At 44.8% G+C, this 20,684-nt stretch overlaps 1 protein-coding gene across 7 annotated transcripts in view; it reads left to right on the top strand.

The window, feature by feature from the left end:
• The window catches only part of LOC102011437 (phospholipid-transporting ATPase FetA-like), a 98,010-nt gene that overhangs the window by 36,671 nt on the left and 40,655 nt on the right, over positions 1 to 20,684 (top strand). For 6 of the 7 annotated variants that reach the window (XM_013523039.1, XM_013523041.1, XM_005401015.2 and 3 more), the window contains 9 exons: positions 6,239 to 6,297; positions 7,749 to 7,862; positions 8,635 to 8,733; positions 10,132 to 10,193; positions 14,422 to 14,494; positions 14,819 to 14,889; positions 16,379 to 16,461; positions 17,189 to 17,347; positions 19,691 to 19,779. In XM_013523039.1, coding sequence (XP_013378493.1) covers positions 6,239 to 6,297; positions 7,749 to 7,862; positions 8,635 to 8,733; positions 10,132 to 10,193; positions 14,422 to 14,494; positions 14,819 to 14,889; positions 16,379 to 16,461; positions 17,189 to 17,347; positions 19,691 to 19,779 — 809 coding nt within the window. Of the gene's footprint in view, positions 1 to 6,120; positions 6,140 to 6,238; positions 6,298 to 7,748; positions 7,863 to 8,634; positions 8,734 to 10,131; positions 10,194 to 14,421; positions 14,495 to 14,818; positions 14,890 to 16,378; positions 16,462 to 17,188; positions 17,348 to 19,690; positions 19,780 to 20,684 lie in introns of those variants that run through there. The other variant, XM_013523042.1, reaches the window with a different exon arrangement.

Raw genomic sequence — 20,684 nt, 5'->3', positions numbered from 1 at the left:
TGTACTCTGGATTGAACCCATACCATCATACCAAAACCCTCCTCCAGCCCTTCCTTCCTTCCTTCCTTCTCTCCTTCTTCCTCCTCCCCCCTCTTCTTCCTCCTCTTCTTCATCTCTCCTCTCTTCCTGCCCACCATAGAGTCTTGCTAAGTTGCCCAAGCTTGGCTCAAGTTTTCAGGCCTCCTGTCTCAGCCTCTGCAGTGCTGGGGTTACAGGCATTTTGTTTCTAACTAATGGCCTTTAATATACTTTCCCAACCCCTGCTCCCTGCCAAGAAAGGTTTTATGACAGAGCAGCACCGAAAGTGCTGTCCTGCAGCTCAGTCAAACAGGACTGAGTACGTCTTCCACTCCGACGAGGAATCGTTTGTCCTGCGTTCCAAGTGAGATCAGAACGGCAAACAGAGCACTCCTAAAATGAATGATATTCTTGTGGCCTCTGCCTTGGAGAGGAAAGGAGAGAAGGCTGAGGTCTCAGAGGGGACGAGGGGTAAGGTGTTGGTTTTCAAGCATGTCCCGAGTTAAGCCAGCCAAACAGATATTTGTTATCTTCAGGGCCTGGTCCTTTTTCACCAATCTCAGACAGAATGAGATTGATGGGATCTTTTGACCCAGACACGGCAGAAATGAGACTGGGCCAAGTGGTGCAAGCTCACACAGAGCTTTATTAGGAGGGGCCCGGAGGGAAGGAGCTTCAGAGGAACTGGCGCTTTGGCGGAAGGGAGCCAGCAGCGTAGAACACAGTAACAGGTTTTTATTGACTTGTCGGAATGGGCTCAAGGCTGGTAATCACCGTCAAGGGCGTGGGCTCCTGAAGGTTTGCTTTGCTTCGCTTCTTGTGCAGAAGCATCCTGGCCTTGTGTGTAGTGGGCTCACAGGGCCAGCTCTGCTCAGGCACCACTGGGTACTTTTACAGCTGGTGTCCTCAGCTTGTGTAAACATCCTAGCCTTATAAAGACTTTGAGGGCTTGAGTTATGGAAAAGCACAAGGGTGGGGTACAGGAAACACATACCTGCTGCAACGGCAGTGGCCAAGTTCAGCCTGCATCCTAGAAACTGACCCAAGGGGTAAGAGACAGGAGGCAGACACAAAGGAAGACAGAGGTAGCAAGCCTTTCATCCGTTTTAGATACCACCTGTCGGATATCTGTCGGCTCAAATGAAGAGCCAGCGTTTTAGTACATGGGCCTGCCTTTAAGTTTTTGCAAAGTAACTAGGCAAGTGTTGGCATAACCCACACATCAGAGGTGCTACCTTACAGCACAGCTAGTGGGAAACTAACAGTGTATCACGTGCAGTGTGAGCTCCAAAGTTAGTGATTTCTTTAGATTGAATAAGAGCAGTAAAGCTAATGGGCTTATTTAGGGTTTTTCCTCGGCAACAATTTCTCGCTTCATGCAAACATTGTGCTTCTGTGGCTGTAGCACGGTCCCATGACATCTGTTGAAACATGCCACACTACGAAGGGTAATAGTTTATAGGGTCCCAGGTGCTTATTTTGGGGTCTCAAGCTTCTGCCCCCTCATGGCGGCCCCTAACTGTCTCAGAATCAGCGAAGCTCAAAGGGATAGTCGGGCAGAGGCACAGGACAGCTGTAACAGGGCTGGACTTGGCCCAACACGCAGGACTTCAGTGAGCTTCTTGTCCGGCTGTTCTTAACACCGGGCCTTTCGTACTCCCTCCCACCGTGCTGAGTGTACTCCTGTTTGCTGACCGCAGCATTCAGAGGTCAGTGAGGAATTAGCTTTCACTGAGGTTTCTGTCAGCCCAGCTGTTCTGTGATTATGTAGGCCTCTTGCAGGAAGAGGTGATTATCCCCCACTGGAGAGGTTTGGGCAGAAATCTGACCTCAATTTGGCCAAACATGTTTGTAAGCATCTTTTTGCTTATGTGCTTTTTCAGTGAATGAATCTTTACTAACCCAGGGCCTTATGTTGAGCTAAGCAGTGGGATAAGGAGATTTAAAGAAAAGGGGAAGCACAAGGTCCTGTGTTCAATTCCCAGAACCAAAAACAAAAACAAAAAAAGTTGGGGAGGGCTGGGGTCCTGTCTCAGTGGTGGAGTGTTTGCCTAACATGCGTGAGGCCCTGGGTTTAACCCCTAGGGCCACAAAAATAAGTGACAAAAGCAAACAAAATAAAGAAAAGGGGAAGAAAGACTTGCATTCCACGCTGTGTCGCGCGCATGTGTGTGTGTGTGTGTGTGTGTGTGTGTGTGTGTGTGAGAGAGTGAGAGTGAGAGGGAGAGAGAGAGAGAGAGACTGGGGATTGGACCAGCGAGTGTAAAGCTGCGCCCTCAGCCCTTCTTACCTTGAGAAAGGGCCTTGCCAGTTTTCCCAGTCTGGCATTGCATCCTCAGTTGTGCTGTCTCAGCTTGCTGTGTAGCTGGGATTACAAGCACTGGTAGGTGCCACCCTGTGGGACTTTCTCAGCCTTCCCACTAGAACCCAGTGCTCGAGAGGCTGAGGCAGGAGGATCACTGAGAATTCGAGGCCAGCCTGGGCTACAAAGTTCCAGGCCAGACTGAACTGCATAGTGAGACCCTGGCTCAAAAACACCAAAAAAAGTGCCCACCTCCCCCCAGGATTGGGGGTCTGAAGATGGTCAGGGAGGGTGCTTTCTATGTCTGATTACTCTAGGACCTAACACAAGGCCCAGCCCCTGCTAAGAACCCAGTGAACACACGTCAAATCAAGGAAGAATCGAAGAGACCCCAGGGACACTGCGTTCAAGGCAGAAATATCCGTGGACTATGTGTCAGCTTATATATATTACACAGTCGGATCTCCGTGTCTATGGTTCCAAATCCATGGATTCATCCAATCACGATTGAAAATACTGTATTTGAAAAAATAATTGTTTTTGTATTGAACATGTGGAGACTCTTTTCTTTGTTATTATTCCCTAAACTATCGGGTTAAGTAACCCTTGTTATTGCAGGCTGATCAGGCCCGCAATCTCCCAAGCGAGTGGATGGTGAAGGCTTAAATAAATGAGACAATGGAAATGATTTCAGCGCTCCGGGAGGGACTAACTCTTACAGCTTCGATGTTCTCTGAGTTTAGACCAAGACTTCTCTGGGAAGGACGTATTTGTTTGGTTTTCAAACAAAGGAGGAGGATACTCAAGAAAATGTGGGAATCTGGGCAGGACTTTTCCAAGTAACACATTACGTTAATTTAGGAGAACTATGTTATCTCCAGGAAGGCCTTCACAGCAGGAGGGAGATGCCTGCAGCTGCAGTCTCCTCGTAGTTAATTGGGGTTGGAGCCAGACGTCCTCAGCTGTGGCCTCACCCTGTCCTTTGAGGTGTCACAGGTTTACAGGCCAGTACAGGCCTCAGCAGTGACCAGTGGTTTACTTGCTATGAGTCCACTGCCTATCTTCAGACAAAGCGCCTAAGCTTCCAACAACTCATAAGTAAACATGGAAAGCCAATTGGTTAATATTAAATCCAGCTCAGAGCCACTTTGTAGTGGTCTCCAACACTAAACAATATAACAAATATTTATATAGCATTTAAATTCTATTAGGTATTATATATCATTTAGAGGTTATGTAAAGTACACAAAAGAATGTGCGTAGATTATATGCAAATACCACCTTACTTCATGTGAGACTTGAGCATCGTGGATTTGGGTGTCCATAAGGGTCCTAGAACTCACCCCTGTAGACAGATGCTGAGGGGTGAGTCTAATATTTAGTTTCTTCATGTGATGTAAATAGGCTCACCATTGCTAATAGTTTTAACACCTCGGTGTTTCGTTAGGATGAGTCCATCGTGTATTACAATTACCTGACTTGCTCCTAGTACACTCAAGTCCCGTGGACTCCGGGCCTCTGCCTTATTCACCGTTTTGTCCCCATCCCTCTCCCCGCTCCCAGAATCCAGCACACTGGCTTCCGTGAAATTTAATGAAGCAAGCGTGTCAGTGAACGTGACTTTTTCCCTCTGTACTCATATTGTCATCAACACGGAAGACTTCTGTGACCCTAAAAAGTGAGGATTTCTCCCAACCAGCAGGGATTGGGTTCTGCAGCAGCAGATGTCAGCTGCTGGTGTCCTCTAATCCCGTTTACTTCTATCACTGTCTCCAAGTCGATAGTATCTGACCCTGCAGCTTGAGGGCGTAACCTGGCCAGCTCCACTTCAGACCCAGATGCAAATCTGGGTGGACTGCTGGAACTTCGGACTGACCAGATACTGAGTTTCCCATGACCTCCTCGGGACCCATTATTAGAGCAGATGAGGGAAGCACTATGCTTACATTTACTAGTTTATTATAAAGGATACATTCAAGAAGCCAGACAAAGAGACATGTAGTGCAAAGTCTGGAGGGGCCTTCAGTGCAGGAGCTTTCATCCCCATGGAGCCGGGGTACACAACCCTCCCAGCACATGTGCAAGCCTCATTCACCTCCCTGCAAGCTTCTACATGTCGATCTGTCTAGAAGTTCTCCAAACCCTATCCTGTTAGGGTTTTATGAGGACTTCACTGTGTAGACATGCTTGCCAGTAGACTATGTGGAGAGATTCAGCAGGACTTATGTAAGGAAAAGAGTAAAGTGACAAGAGTCTTCTGGAATGTGCTTGTTTGCTGAAATGACCTTGGCTACATGCTTTTCTGCAGCGAGGTTGACTATCCCCCGAGAAAGGAGTGTATAGCGATAACTGTTAACAACCAAAGGAGAGCCTGTGCCCAGGCTCTAGCCAAGGCTGGGAATGATCGCTTCCGGCCATTCAGGCCTGTTGGCACCAACTCACTTTTGTCTGAACATGTCCTTAAGAAACGGAGAGGCCGGAGATACGGCTCAGTGGCACGATGGCCTGCCTGGCAAGCAGGCAGGACCTTGTGGTCCTGAGTTTGATTCCTGGTACAAAAAAAAAAACCAGAAACAGTGTGGCTCGGGATTTCTTTCTCACCTGCCGAAGGCTCTATCTGACAAGTGCCCTTCCTCAGGGACCCCCTCATCGCTGGCGCTGTCGTGTGGTGATGTATTATTGGACTATGTTCATAGAGTCAGTAGGTTTTTATAATAAACCTACTTTCCTCTTTTTAAAATCATTGTGTGGCTCTTCTCTGTCCGAACCTCACATTTCTGTGGCCACAGATTTGTGGCCCTTCACTGTCATGGCCTGTCCGTCCAGACGCTTGTTGGCCTTGTTCTGTGCAGAAGTCCTTCCTCCAAGGCATGGAGCAGAATACTTTGGAGTAAGGAGGGTCGTATAACTTACGATCAGACAAAATAAGTCAGAGAATTTTCTTATGGCCAGCTTTAAGAAAGGTAGGGGCTCTACAACCTCCTCAGGGGAAGATAAATTCTAGTTTCTGTGGCTTGCCTTGGGAAAATGTATAATATTGTATATAAAATATAAATTATTTCACATATACACAAAATATGTACCTATCTATATCTATCTATCTCCAGCAAGTTTAGGAAAAGCTGGCTCAGAAAAGAGCATCAACTGTCCCAAGACAAGGTGCTAGAACTGACTTGCAAGAGAGGGCTAGGTTTGTGCCCGGCATGGTGCTGCACACCTGTCATCCTAGCACTTGGGAGGCTGAGGCAAGAGGATCGCTGTAAATTCAAGGTTAGCCTGGGCTACATAGTGAGTTCAAGACCAGTTAGAACTGCATAGGAAGACCCTGTCTGGAAAAAAAAAAGAGTGGGGGTTGGGTTTCTGTTTTTTGGTTTGGGTTTTAGTTATTGTCATTATTTTGACAGAAATGTCTGAGGAGAAATAATCAAGGAGGCACTAGAAAAGTGTTAATGTGTAGATTCCTCAGAAGATACTTGTCCTGTTGCCTCAAGAAAACTTGAACACTTGAGCTTTTACTGTATTTCTGTATTTCTTTTACTGTATTACTGTATCTCTTTTTTGTTTTTCTGGAATTTGTTTTGTTTTAGTTTGGTTTGGTTTGGTTTGAGACAGGGCCTTGCTATGCAGTCCAGGCTGCCCGTGAACTCACTACATAACCCAGGCTTGCCTCAAACTTGTAATGATCCTCCTGCCTCATCCTCCCAAGTGCTGGGATTACAGGGGTACACCACCATGCCAGACCCCTTTTATTGTATTTCTTGATTCTTTGAATAAAGAGAGAAAATTTCATTTTTAAACAGATCTCTTCAGTGAGACAATGTGAGAACTTCGTGAAATTCTCACCAGCAGCCAGCAGCCCACAGCCAGGCTGATCCACGGAGGGGCATCATTCTCATTGTTTCTGTCCTCTGTTTTCAGAAAATGAGAGACTTCTGCAAGCCAACAATAGAAATCTCACCACTTCTTTTGGATACCCAGTGAGTACCCCACCTCTGGCTGCCTCAGAAGGGGCCGGAGTTCCCCTGGTATTTCCCTTTGTTGGGGAAGCAGGGAGTTCATTAGAGATGTAGATACTGCAACGTAGCTTCAACTTTCTCCTGCACTCCTCAATAGTGAGTGGTGCCCTGGGGCTCAAGCCAAAATTAATCCAGTGCCCTAAACTCAGGGAAAATATGTCTTGGGTTTTGGATTGATATAGAACTCCTAGAAAAGAAATATTGCTTCTTTTCCTTGCACAAGTGAAAGCATGGTTCCATAATGACCTTTTATACTTAGACATCCATTATAATAAATATAGCTGTATCTTATTTATTTCACAGTGGCATTGTTTTCCTATATATTGATAAACCTTAAATTACTTAACCAATCTTCTCTTCTATTGATGAACATTTAAAGTGTCTGTAGAGGGGCTGGGGATTTAGCTCAGCGGCACAGTGCCTGCCTGGCAAGCGCAAGGTCATGAGTTTGATTTCCGGTACCAGAAAAAATAAAAATAAAGAAATTAAAAAATTAAAAAAAATAAAGTGTCTGTAGTGTTTTTCTAATATAAATGGTCCTGAATGAACAGGATTATACATATAGTTTGTCACATGAGAGCTTCCTAGAAGCATGTTGGCCACAGCCTAAAGGTAGAGTATGTTAAAATTATAATATATGTTATCAGGTTGCCCACGGCTTAAAAAATTATATTCATTTTTGTCTCTACCTATAGTGGAGGCTGCCCATTTCACCACATTCCTGCCAAACTGTCATATCCATCTTGTCATCCTTGCCAGCCTTTTAGATGAAAAGTGACATTTTGTTACCTATCCCTTAATGTTAAGTGAGGTTGATAATCTATTCATATTAACTAGCCTTTTGTATTTCTTTTTCTGAAAACTACCTGTTTGTGGTCTTTGTCCACTTCCCATTGGGTTATATTTCACTCTGTATGAGTCAGTGATTCATTAAAAAGACATGTATTGGAAAGTCCTGCGTCAGCACCAACCTTGTCCACATCTGCTCCCAGACAGGACGGCACTCATATTAGTTTTTTGTATATTCATCATCGCTTTCTTGTGCAGATAAAGCAAACACAAATATATAGTCTTATTTCCCACTGTTTTACACTATTCTGAACTCTTTTAAAAAGTTTATTTATTTGTTTTGTCTTTTTTGAGACAGGGTCTCGCTACACAGTGCAGGCTGGTCTTGAACTCACTTTATAGCCCAGGCTGGTCTCGAACTCTCAGCGATCCTCCTGCCTCAGCCTGAGAGCATCTGTCTTATCCACCTCTGTATCCACAGTTCCCACCACAGTGTTTGGCCACATCTGGCATTCAATAAATATACACTGAATATTGAATGGCGAATGTATCCACCCAATTTTGAGCTGTCCTTTGTTCCTGTGATTGGTCTTGATTTTTGTTGTTACTGTTTTTACTCGTAGGACAATACCATCAAGACCTCAAAATATAATGCCTTAAACTTCCTGCCCATGAACCTGTTTGAACAGTTCCAGAGACTTGCAAATGCCTATTTCCTGATTTTGGTATTCCTGCAGGTATTGCCTCTTGGGCCCCTTTCTGTATGTGATTTATCAGTTTCTTTCGTGTCAGGCTAAACCAAGAGATGCTGTCTCTCCTTGGACACAGACAAATGGATCGGTGGGTTTCAGGCCAGGGCCCTCGTGTAGCTGGGATCAGGGTTAGCCAGTGTGAATCAAGCCTGTATAGGAGGAAAGAGACAAGGTCCTGGAACCTGAAGGAAGGCGAGCTCCTCACCATGGTGCATGGTCAGTTAACTTGACCACAGGCAGCCACACACTCCACTCCAACCCTATTCTTCCTTGTCCCAGCTGCCACGCAGGAAGTTGACATATTGGAGTACTGAGGAGGGAGGATGGTTAGAATACAAGAGTACTAGCACAAGGGAAGGCATCAGCGCAGGCTAGGCCCACACTGGAGAAGGGGACGGGCAGATCGCCCCACCTCCCCTTGTGCTGAAGGGATGTTGGAGAGAGTATGGTTTCCCGCATCCACTCATAACACCCTGCCCTGGTACCTTTCATCATGAGGGAACACACACCTGATGTCCCTTCTCCATCAGGACAAAGGTAGTGGAATTGAGAACAGACAGGTAGCAATGTACAGACTGTTCTTTACTTATATTTGAGGGCTACAGGGGTAAAAGCTATATAGCAGCAGAAAGCAACTTGGACTATTGGATTTATTATGATTCTAGGGAGGTGAAAATAGTGGTGGGGCAGGGAGATGAGAGAAACGTACAATCCTTTGAGTTTCCTGACCCTGGATTCTCTTTCTTTCCCTTCACAGACAATTCCCCAGATTTCCCCCTTGGCAAGTTACACAACTGTGATACCCCTGACGGTGGTGCTGTCCATAACAGCTGTGAAAGATGCCATCGATGACATGGTGGAGTGTCTTCCTGGGCTCCCCTCGCTGTACCTAGTCAGGCTGTGGGCGAGGAGGCGGCCCAGATGTTCCTTGCGCTGAGACGCACTGAGCGATAGGAACTGTTTCCCTTCCTTGTTTCCTTGTCTGTCCCGGAGGGACGCGTAGTCATTCGCACAGGCCCGGGGCTGGTGGTCCGCGCCACCAGAAAGGCGCACGCAGGGCCCTGTGCAGCCGCCTGTCAGCGCTCCTCCGCCCTCCTTCCCCGTCCGCGCAGAGACCCGCCTTCCCTTAGCTTTCGCAGGTTTCTCTGTCCTCCTCCTTCCTCTGCTCCTCCTCCCATTTTTATTCTTTCTCCTTCGTTCCTGTCCCCGGCCCCCTTTCTCCTGTTCTTCCTCTTTCTCCTCTCTGTCTCTTTTCTCTTCTCTCCAGCCCCCCATTTCCCTCTCCAACTTTCAGTTCTAGTCGCCTTGCACAGCTGGGCGCCCTCTGGCTTTAGAAAGCCTTAGGACAGAGGCAGAGGTGACTCTTCCCCAGCCTCCCCCACAGCTGCTAGTGCGGTTTGGGAGGCCAGTCCCTGCAGTTTCCCCAGGGAGTGCTTGGATTTTGCCAAGATAGATTTTCAACCAAAGTTTGAGAACTCCTTAACATCATAAAGTCCGGGGTTAGCACATGTGGACATGTACTTTTCAGTCACATAAATGTAACTTTATGTCTCTACAACTGAGCTCATTTTAGCTCACAACCCTACCCCTAATGTTTCCCGTGGCAACTGAAAACTCAGCTTGCCTGCGTGGGTAACCCGGCTGGTTCTGGTTCAGAACTCAGTCTCTTCAGCATCAGTGCTGAGACCGTTCTGGATTTCGTCAAGTTCAGGGTTCTCTCTGACCCCATCCCCATCGTCCTCTTTTCCCAGGCAATGAGCCCAACCCGAAGGAGGCAGTCCCCGTGGGTCGGGGCGTCGGGGCGCTTCATGAATTCGCTCCTGCTATTTGGCCTTTGCGTCTCTGCCCCTTTCCGCCCTGCGTCTGTCTTCTGCAGCAGCTTCCGCGGGGCAGGGCGGGACCAAGTGCGGGCCTCCCTCTCGGCCACAGACTGGCCTCCCCTGTCCGGCCGGTCACCGGCACTCTATCCCTGAGTCCGTGGCGTACTTGTTTGTTCTCGTTCCCCCGGCTTTGGTTTTTGATGTTTAACAAGATTTTGTTTCTTTCTTCTCGCTGGGTTCTTTTTCTGATCTTCCTCCCAGCCGCCAGGAGACATTATCCTCTTAGTCTGGTTTTCATGGTAGAAGGACTGTGAGGCAGGAGAAAGGAGAATTACAAAGACAGGAATTACACTGGGCAATGTTCCAAAATGTTAAAGTTCCATGTACAGTTTGCTGTGTGTCTGTTTGCTGAACATTTTCTTGTGTGATTTTAGAAAAGGCACCAAAATGACAATCAAGTTAACAACCGTCCTGTTCTGCTGCTGGCAAATGGCAGGTAAGGTCCTCGCGAGGGGCCAGGTGAGGCCGCCCCGTCCTGGGAGAGCCAACCTTGCTGAGGCCTGGCGTGCTGGGTCACCTGGGCGGGCAGCAGGAGAGTGAACGGACCTTGGGTCAGACGTTGGAAGAACTGTAGGTGTCATCTAGCATGCCCTGAAATTGCCGTGTTACTTCAGATGTCTATAAAGTGGAAATTACATTCTCTACCTCCGAGGGTGCCTATGAAAATAAAAGTGAGATAATATATTAAAGCAATTAATGTATTAGAACATTATATTAGTATGTAAGTGAATATTTTCAAGTTAGTATCAAGACGTTTGTCTTTCAAACAGTGGGTTTTGTCATGGCGTACTGGCCATTCCACAGTAGCCTTTGTGGGTCAGGTTATCTCCTGTAGCAGTCTGAGGACAGTGTCATGTTGACCTCACGGCTATGGTGCTTGGTCACAGCCACTTAAAGTGTTGGCAAGACTGGGAAGGGAAAAGCATATTCCTGTACAAAGCGAAGTAGGAGGACTACTTCGTAAGTAAGAGGTACAGCCGGTTATTATAGCAATCATAGCCAGCAAGGGGGATCAAGGAGGACTTCCTAGGAGAGGTGATATTGGTACCAGGTGTTAAGGGGTGGGAAGAATTCGATGGGTAGGCATTGTGTGAAAGGAAGAGTGACCACTATGGGCAGAACCAGGATTCCAAGAAAGTGCAAGCTTAATGGAATTCAGAAGTGAGGTGCAGACTTTCTCATGGTGGCCTTGTAGAGGAACACTGAGGAGCTATAGCTTTTTATCAGATGATCTGAAGTTCTTAAGCGTATAATCCTTCTGTGTATTGTGTCCGATTGTTACTCACTGTGGATTTTTTTCCTCAGAAGATTGAACGTTTAAAACTTTTCATAAGACACCCAAAAGGTCAGTTGTGGTCAGGAAGAAAGAAAGGGAAATAGGAATAAAAAGACAAGACAGAACCGAGTGTTTCTGAGACTGGGTGAGCTGGGAGGCGCTGACCAGGAGAAGCTAGACCAGCGAACTCCCCCGAGTAAGCAGTGCTTGGGTTGCATAGCGCCACTGGAGAAGAATTCGTCACAGAGGGACTGGGGGTGGGTGTTAACTAGCATGGCCCTGGTTAGACACCGTAAGCAGGGTCAGATTCATGTAATATGCAAAGCTGAGGCGTAATTTTAGAGTAGGTCCTTTCCAAAACACAGCTTTCCTTTTCTAGAACCCACTGAGAATGCTGCTACCTCAAAAGTTTCTGTTTCGCAAGTTGCAGTTTTTGTCATTTTTCATTTCTGAGTAATTCTGTTTACAAGCATATGTTTAAAAGAGCTTTTGCCAGGTGTGGTGGCACATGCCTGTAATCCCAGCACTTGGGAGGCTGAGGCAGGAGGATGGCTGTGAGTTCAAGACCAGCCTGAGCTACATAGTGAATTCAAGGCAAGCCTGAACTGCAGGGTGAAACTCTGTCTCAATAAATAAAGATAAATAAATAAATAGATAGATAACAGAAAAGAACTTTTTGTTGGGAGCTCTACGTAGCCTCAGCTGAAGTTACAGCCCTCTGCAGAGGTTTGTATTTGCTTCTGCCAAGTGACTTAGGGTTTCATCTGCCACCACTTAATTTGGAGGAAGTTTTTTGTTGTTTTGTTTTAGTCTTTTTGAGATAGGGTTTTCTGATGCAGTTCAGGCTGGTCTTGATCTTGTTAGCCCAGGCCAGCCTCAAACCCGCAGTGATCCTCCTGCCTCAGCTTTCCGAGTGCTGGGATTACAGGTGTGCACCACCATGCCCAGCTGGAGGCAGTTTAAATGTGAACCCTATACCATCCGAAGTTCAAATTCTCAGGGCAGAGTCCTCATTCACTGACCCCACCCACCCACCTAACATGTAGGACATTGGCAAACTGTCTCACCAGTGGGTTGAGTTATTTTTTAGACCAGCCTTTCACCATTGGTATTGTCCTTTAATGCTTTATGGGGAGTTATTAGTTCCAAACTTTTACCTCTTAAGATCATAAGCCTTCATCTGTTGTCTCTCTGCAGGGAGAAATTAAAACTCAGATTACTAGATTGTTAAAACTGGCAATCCCTCTTTAGGGATTTGAAGATATCAAAGTATAGTACAACAACTATTGATAATCTCCTACCTCTTTTGTCTGTTCTTCACTATTACTTGTCTGTTTGTTTTCCTGAGAAACTATCTTGTAGATAACAATATGTAAAACAATAACCATTGATAATTTCCTACCACTTTGCCTGTAATTTGGTAAGCGCCCCCCATTATCATGTTATCCTTCTTTTACTCTTTAAAAAAAAAAAAACAACTGGTAATCCCCTTGCCCACCCTAGGCAAGATCTTTAGATCCTACGTACGGTTCTAGATTTCACTCCCCTCTTTTTTTCTGGCTCCTTACTTTATGCCAAGTATAGCCTTGCTTTTGGAAAAGTACTGGCTTTATTTTATCAAGTATCTCTAAGTATTTGTGATATGGAAAACCAGCGTGTTACAGGACTCCAGGAGGTACCATTCATACAAAACAGAATATAATATAAACAGTCTCCTTGAAGTCACAGTACTGGCTTCTCCAGCTCTCTGATACACTTTCTACACAAAGTAGGACACAACACCTGGAAATTTAAAATGTACTTACGGCACAACAGGATTCCATATTTTAAACCAGTAGGGAGTATCTGCCCCTTCCCAAAGTCTGGGACACATGGTTGTTAAAATTGTCTAGGAACAAACTGTAATAGTCTGGCAACTTCTTATGTAATAAAATATAAGCATTTATATCTCCAGGAGAAACCAGAACGTTATATAGCATTGCTTCCTCTTCATGTTTCACTGTAAAAATAATGGTAGATAGAATGCCAGAGAACCCACAGAAGTAAATGTCAGGGGGCTGGGGATACAGCTCAGTGGCATAAGTGCCTGCTTCACAAGCACAAGGTCCTGAGTTTGAGCCCCTATACCACACACACACACAAGTAAATGTCAGATCAATGTCAGATCAAAAATGAATAAAACAAACATTCAGATGTCTTTCTTCAAGGCTTGTAGTTACTAATCTTCAGTAGGATCAGAAAATCAACTAAAAGAGTGAGTATATATTAAAGGAATTTTTATATAAAAGAAATTTGGCCCTTCTCAAAGAAAAGATGTTCTGAGAATCCCTATTCTTCTGTGTGTCTGGCAAGGCAGTGGCGTATGTCATGGTCCACAGGGGCCAGAGCTGCGTCAAGATGAACTGCAGACTGCTTTCTAAGTGTGCGCTCTCTTTCGCTGTTCTGTGGGTACTAGCACAGCAGAATTGCTCACGGAGGAGTGAGCCATCTGCGCTGGCAATGCGTACCCCTCCTTAATCCTTCGTCGGGGAGGAAGGACTTACAGATGCTATGCAGTTGGAGAAATTGAGCACAAAAAGAGGAAGGGAAGAGCCAGCATTATTGTAGAATCTGCTCACACTTCCAGGCTGCCTTTCATGGGGAGTGGCATTTCAAGGGTCAAAAGTAGTCCAATTTTTACATAAGTAAATAAATTTGTTATAACCATATAATAGAGTACATCTCCGCTATGGAAAAGAATGAGCCACAACTTCTATATGTGTTCTCCAGGATTTTTTTTTTTTTTTTGAGGGTCTTGCTGTGTAGTTCAGGCTGGTCTTGAACTCACTACGTAGCCCTGGATGGCCTTGAACTTGCGGCAATCCTGCCTCAGCCTCCTGAGTGCTCAGATTACAGACGTGCACCACCACACTGGGCATGATATATTATTAAGTGAAAAAAGTTATGTATCTGGTATATAACTTTTAAATGTATATATCATACGGGATTTTATGAATTAATATTTTCTAGAATGAAATACAAGAAAATGCAGGGGCTACCTTTAGGGCAGGAGAGAGGTTGTGGAGAGAGACTTTAATTGTTTCTTTTCCATACTTCTTCACTATTTAAACTATTTCACCTTTAAGATTCTTATGTGCACGTATATCTATATATACTTCCATAGAGTTCTAGGGAACCCTTCGAGCCCGAAGTCCAGAGAAATGGGCCTGTCCCTGGAGCAGCAAGGGTGCATCGCAAACTGACTTGACCCTCCTGGCCCTGGTCTTTGTTCATCTCAGCCTGTTTTGTGTTGTTGTGTTGTTGTGTTTGGTGTTTTGTTTCTTGATTATCAAAATAAGAGCTTTGGGGAAATACTCAGAGCAGACATTGAGAGATCATTTTCTTACAGGATGGAGGAGGACAAATGGATGAATGTCCAAGTGGGAGATATAATCAAACTTAAAAATAATCAGCCTGTTACAGTGAGTACCTCTCCTGGCTGTGGCTTTCGGGTTTTCGGCTTGAGTAGGAACTAGGAACCCATAGGGCAAGCACTTCTGCTGCCACCACGCCTGGTGACATTCACCCGCCTCCCTTTGCCCCGGAGACCAGCAGCTCCCAGGACAAGACCCTCGTTCTCATCCATCCCTCACCCTAGCTGCAGGTAGAGTGTGAATGGCTCTGGAAGAGGGTGTGTGGAAGCAGCAGTGGGTCCCAGAAAGAGAAAGTTAAAACCAGCTTCTCTGGGTGAATATCTATTCCTAAAGGCCTGTTTTTCTCATCTTCTCTGGCTTTTCTTATAACAGGCAGATATATTATTGCTCTCAAGCAGTGAGCCGTACGGTCTGGCATACATAGAAACAGCAGAACTGGACGGGTAAGCCTTCCCTCCTGATGCTTCACTCCAGCAGTTTCATCCAGCTTACAGGGACCTCTCACTGAGAGCATGAAACAGGGCATTCACTTTATTCTCAGGTAAATGGAGACCCTAGAAATATCCGTGTGAGAGAAGAGAGGAAGCCAGATCCTTGGGGCCCGGCTAAGGCTGAGCTCGTAGCAGCACTGATGGAGCATCAGCTGGGTGCAGAATGTGGGCAAACTCCATATTCTCCATCTCTAAGTGGGAAACATCATGTGCAGCTGTACAGTCAGCCTTCCATACCCAGAGATTCTATATCTGCCGCTCCCAGACCCACACGTTAAAAATACTGGAAAAATTTACATCCACACTGGACATATACAGATCTTTTTCCTTGTTGTTTTTCCCTAAACAATATAAATAGCAAGTATTTGCATAGCATTTACAGTGTATTAAGAATTATAAATTGTGAGGTGTGGTGGTGCCTACCTATAATCTCAGGTACTCAAGAGGCTGAGGCAGGAGAATGCTGAGTTCAAGGCCAGCCTGGGAAACTTAGAAAGACCTTATCTCAAAATAAAATTTTAGAAAAGATGTGGGGATGTAGCTCAACACTCACTGGTTTTAATCTCTAGTACCAGAAAAAAAAATTACAAGTGATGGAGGGGTTATTTAAAATATACCTGAGGGTGTGTATAGGAACTGCACCCAAACTGTACCATTTTATATAAGGAATTTGAGCATCCATGGATTTGGGTATCTGTGGAGGGAGTCCTAGATCCAATCCCCTGGAGATACTCAGGGACGGCTGTAGCTGGAAAGAGGTTAATAGAGCTGTAAAGTTTCAGAATAAAGCTCTAGAGTTTGTAGGAGAAAACTGAGTATGGAAAAAAGTATTTACTGATTCAAAAAAGCTAAGGTCTTAGGAGGATCAGGGCCATCTTCAAAGAGCTCCTGTACAGAGTTTTGTATCAGTCTGCATTCTTAAGACTATTCCTTTTGGTGCCTCAAGCTTTGTGAAATGTGGCTTCTGTTTTGGCTGTGTCTCTGTACATTCTTGTATTGGCAAGTGCTTCATTACAGGCCCTTCCTGGGCGCTGTAAACGTCTGTGACTTTGGGAGTATGTTGCCTGGGAGGTGGGTGTAGGTTTTCACCAGAACCTGCTCCTTATTCTTGAAGGGAGCAGGTGCCACCTCCCGGTCCCTTCCTGACGTCTCTTCAGCTTTTCCAGTGCATCTGACCAGCCGGCTCTCTGGGTTAGTTACCTTAGTGGTGCTGTGTTACAGGGGGTGAGGGCAGTGAGTGGGCTAACATTTGGCTTCCTTGCAGTTATCTCAGCTTGGTCCTGCCCATGAAAGCAGGGAACTCTTACAGCTTAAATCCATGGCCAGGCTCTGCTGGAAACATGTGTTTTCTAAAATCCCATGAAGACATAGGAGAAACTGGCCCTATGCTCCTGTTACGTGTATAGGCTATCCTCTGGTGATCCTGTGCTCTTTACTCTAGTGAAACCAACCTGAAAGTGAAGCAGGCCATCTCAGTTACCAGTGACTTGGAAGATAACCTGGAGCTGCTGTCTGCTTTTGATGGTGAGTTAGGAAATAGAGTTGCCCACCCAAACTTTCATTGCAAAGGACTGGCTAAGTGAAGCATAGTACATCCTTACAGGAAGCTCTGTACAACTTATTACAGAAATATACAAGTTGATAGTTATTGACATGGAAAATACTCATACCATATTAACAGGAGAAAAATACAGATTACAGAAGACTGCACATTATATAAACAATCCTTTTTGGGAAATGTGATGAGTGCATTATAGGAAAAAAATTGAAAGGTTATAATTCAAAAGATTAATAGTACTTTTCTTTAGACAATGGGTAGATTTTACTTTCATTATCATTTTAGCATTGCATAAGTATTTATAGGGGCATATTTACTTTATTAATCATGAAAAAGCCAAATTATTTCCATTTTAAAAAAAATATACCTAGTGTTTTATTGCTTTAAGGACTTCCTTCAAACTCAGAGACCAACAATTCTGACAGTACTAATGGTGGTAAGTTACCTTACAGGTTTTTCTCTCTCTGGATGATTCACGTCAGATACAGAATTGTTCTTCCTTGGCGCCCAGAAACCTTTGTCTGCTTTTTGGAAGGGAGCTAGTAAAATAGAGGGAGTCACGGGGAGAAGATAAGAAAAATGTGATATTTTGAAAGGGGTTTTCTTTTTGCTTTTCTGTTGAGCCTCCTTCCATTCTGTTAGGAAAACCTAAGATTACAGAACCAGGACTCTGCCTTCCTTATTTTTCCGCAGGAGAAGTAAAGTGTGATCCTCCCAATAACAAGCTGGACAAATTCACAGGCATCCTGACCTACAAAGGGCAGCAGTACTTGCTCGGCCATGACAAGCTGCTGCTCCGAGGCTGCGTCATCAGGCACACGGAGTGGTGCTACGGCCTGGTGGTTTATACGGGTGCGTTTGCCACAGCCACAGCCAGACCCGGCCCACAGGGGTCCGTCCTCCACCAAGTGGGGCGTGCTTAACTTAGGGTACAGACATGCCACTTAGAGACATAGATATGGACACAGATGTAGATATATAGATATAGATGTGGACACTACAGCTTAGAGATAGATATGGAGGGTGGTGGATGGATGGATGGATGGATGGATGAAGAAAAATCTTATTTCTTAGAAAAAAGGGACTTCTTTTTCCTAAGCAGTGCACTGCCAACATAATGAAGTCTTAGTGTTCCAAGCTCACAGGACATTCTTTGCAAACATATCTGGACACAGAAGGATACATACAAACAAAGAACAAGAGAATTAGGGTGTGAAATGGGAGATTATACTTGCAGGTTACTCCCACAGGGAGAGAGTAAAAGCAGTGCTTATTATGGACAATAATATAAAATATAACCTAAAGAATTATGTCAGAGAGAAGGCACCACGTTAGTAGTGGCCTTTCTTCAGATAACATTTGGAACCACACCCATAATGCTTAGCAAGGGATTTTCCTGGGTTGTGTTTCAGGATAACGGGGGATGCTCCTATGCCATTCCACACCCTCAGCAACAATGGGCACTGATGACTGTGTTCGTCAGCTTTCTGGTGTTGTGATAAAATGCCTGAGAGAAACAACTTAGGGGGAGGGAGGGTTTATTTGGGTTCACAGTTCCAGAGGTTTCCGTCCACGGTCACAGGGCCGTTACTCTGGGACTGTGGTGAGGTGGAGCATCATGATGGGAGTGTGTGGTGAGCAAAGCCTCTCAGCACATGGTGGCCAGAAACAAAAAAAGGGAAGAAAGGGTCAGGTCCAGCACAGATGCTCCTCGTTCAGGACCCACCTATTTCATGGCTGCTCAGCTTACAAACCACCACTCGGACTTACAACTCACCTTTTTTTTGTACACTTCTGTACAACTTATTTATAGAGCCTCACTGTCTTTTTTGTGCAGTGTACTTTGTTTATGTGATACTGTAATTTTTACTGATCGTACTGTACAGTGCAATACTGTAGCTTTATATTCTGTTATGCATTACAGTACTGCATGTAAGAGCTGTGCAAATAAAAGCAAAGTCATCAAGTTGGAGTTTTCTTCGACCATTTCTTTGTTCTGAATATTCCATATACTATATTCCTCTTTAATGACCAGTTCATTTAACACCTGCTTGTGGGAACTAACTTGGTGTTAAAGGAGGAGACTTTGTAAACCCTTCAAGGCCTTGCCTCCAATGACCTACCTTCTTCCAGTGAGGTCACACCCCCTAAAGTTTCCACCACTAGCACCGTCAGCTGGGAGCTAAGCCTCCAACACACAATCTTCTGTGGGACGTTTAAGATCTAAACTGTAGCACAGCCACCATAGTAGGAAGCACTGAGCAGGATTTACCATAGCGAACACTGTTCAGCTCAGGTTCCCAGATCCTCTTCTAGAGAGCCTACTCCTAGACATGGAGCTCCCAATCTCCTATGGAAAACAAGGGACCAAGCCCCAGGGAGACACTTCCGAAGGATCCCAGCAGTTGTCCCCAAAGCTTCCAGGTTCTGTGCCAGACTTCTCCTGACTTCAAGCCCTTCGCAAAATGCTTCAGAGGAAAGAATGGTGTTTGCCTGCATACCAGGAAGTTGTCAACATTGATGAAATTCCCTCCTGAGAGCACACGCAAGAATACTAATCAGATGGTGAAAGGCCAGAGAAACTGCTACTTACAGTTTCTTCTAAGCCTCTCACGTTTCTTGCTCTGCAGCCGTATCTCTAGTTAGTAATTTGCAACTCTAGTCCCAGTGGCTATGAAAAGCTTTTCACTTCTAATTATGTCTGCCCTGTCGTGAAGAAAGACAGGGTCCCTTGGCCCGGAAAAAACCTCAGCTCCTCATCCTCTGCCTCAGGAGAAATCACTGTCACTGCCTCTGTCTTCCATTCCCAGTTAGAAACTAAATATAGATTGACCCAGCATGGAGGCCCCCAAAGAAGGCAGAGATCTCTGTATCAGAAGATTCCTTCCCTAAGCCAAATAAACCAAATGGTGTTGAGAGAAGCTTGTGATTCCTGACTTACCTAGGAAAGGCAACACTGAGATACTGCAAGGAGAGGAGTGGGCAGGAATGCGTTTCAGTAAGGACGCAGAGGCCACCCTGAGCAGTGTTTCCCTCTGGGTTATTAGGACCAGTGCGAGCTCTTCTCCAGGTCCGTAACTCCTGGAATTACCGAAGAGGTTAGAATAGGTGAACATAAAGGTAACTCCGGCCAAATTTCAAGCCCCTAAGTATATTCAGGGATTCTAAGATTTGATGTCTCCTTGTTTTACTTAGGGCCAGACACCAAATTAATGCAGAACAGTGGAAAGTCCACCTTTAAACGGACGCATATAGACCGTCTTGTCAATGTCCTTGTGCTCTGGGTAAGTTAGACTTTCCCCCTGTATTTCTTTACACATTGAAATACCTCCATTTACAGAAGTAGCTCCTATTTCCAGCTTGGAATTTACTCGTTGATAATTTTCAAGCTCTGTTTCCCTAGAGGAATCTTAGGCTCTGTTGCAAGAGTAGGGAAGGTCAAAGGGGCTTTGTCCTGGCGCCCTCATCTGAAGGTCTTGATTCCAAAAGAGCAGTTCCGTATCTGTCCTACAGAATTTCAGTTGGGAAAGTAGGGGATTCACATATATAAACATCGGGTTGTCTCCCTTATGTGAGAATTTGAAAGAGTAAATAAGGTCTAAAATGTACAGTAGCTATTGTGAAGTGGGAAGAAATTATTCAAAAGGAAAAAGGAAGTAGGATGAGTAGAAAGGGAAAGGACAAGGGAAAAGGGAAAAAGTGTAAGTTATGCTATTAGTGTCTTTTAAATCATTAAGAACGAAGATTTGTACTAATATCAGTTGGAGAAATTTTTATGGCCATATCTTGTACCCTGAGCAACTACTTTATTTTTTATTTTTACTTTTTTGGGTTTTTTCCGGTACCGGGAATCAAACTCACGACATCACGCTTGCCGGGCAGGCGCTGTGCCACTGAGCTAAATCCCCAGCCCATCTGAGCAACTACTTTAAAGATAACAACATGTAATATATTAACTACTGTTATTCTCCTATTATTTTGTTACAAAATTTTGTTTTATCCCTTTTCCATAAAATAAAAAAAGTAGGGAGTCCATCTGCTAAAAATGGAATTTGAAAAGCACTACAGTATATAATCATCAGCTTTGATAATAGAAGTTTAAATTGAAGATTATAAATAACATGTCCATGCTATTTGATACCAATTGACTTTGTTCTTTTTTTTTTTTTTTTTTTTTTTTTTTTTTTTT

This window comes from Chinchilla lanigera, unplaced genomic scaffold, assembly GCF_000276665.1.
Source record: "Chinchilla lanigera isolate Chin_1 unplaced genomic scaffold, ChiLan1.0 scaffold00071, whole genome shotgun sequence".
NCBI lineage: Eukaryota > Metazoa > Chordata > Mammalia > Rodentia > Chinchillidae > Chinchilla > Chinchilla lanigera.
Note: the sequence above shows the minus strand (reverse complement) of the source record. Positions and strands in the feature narration are given on the sequence as shown.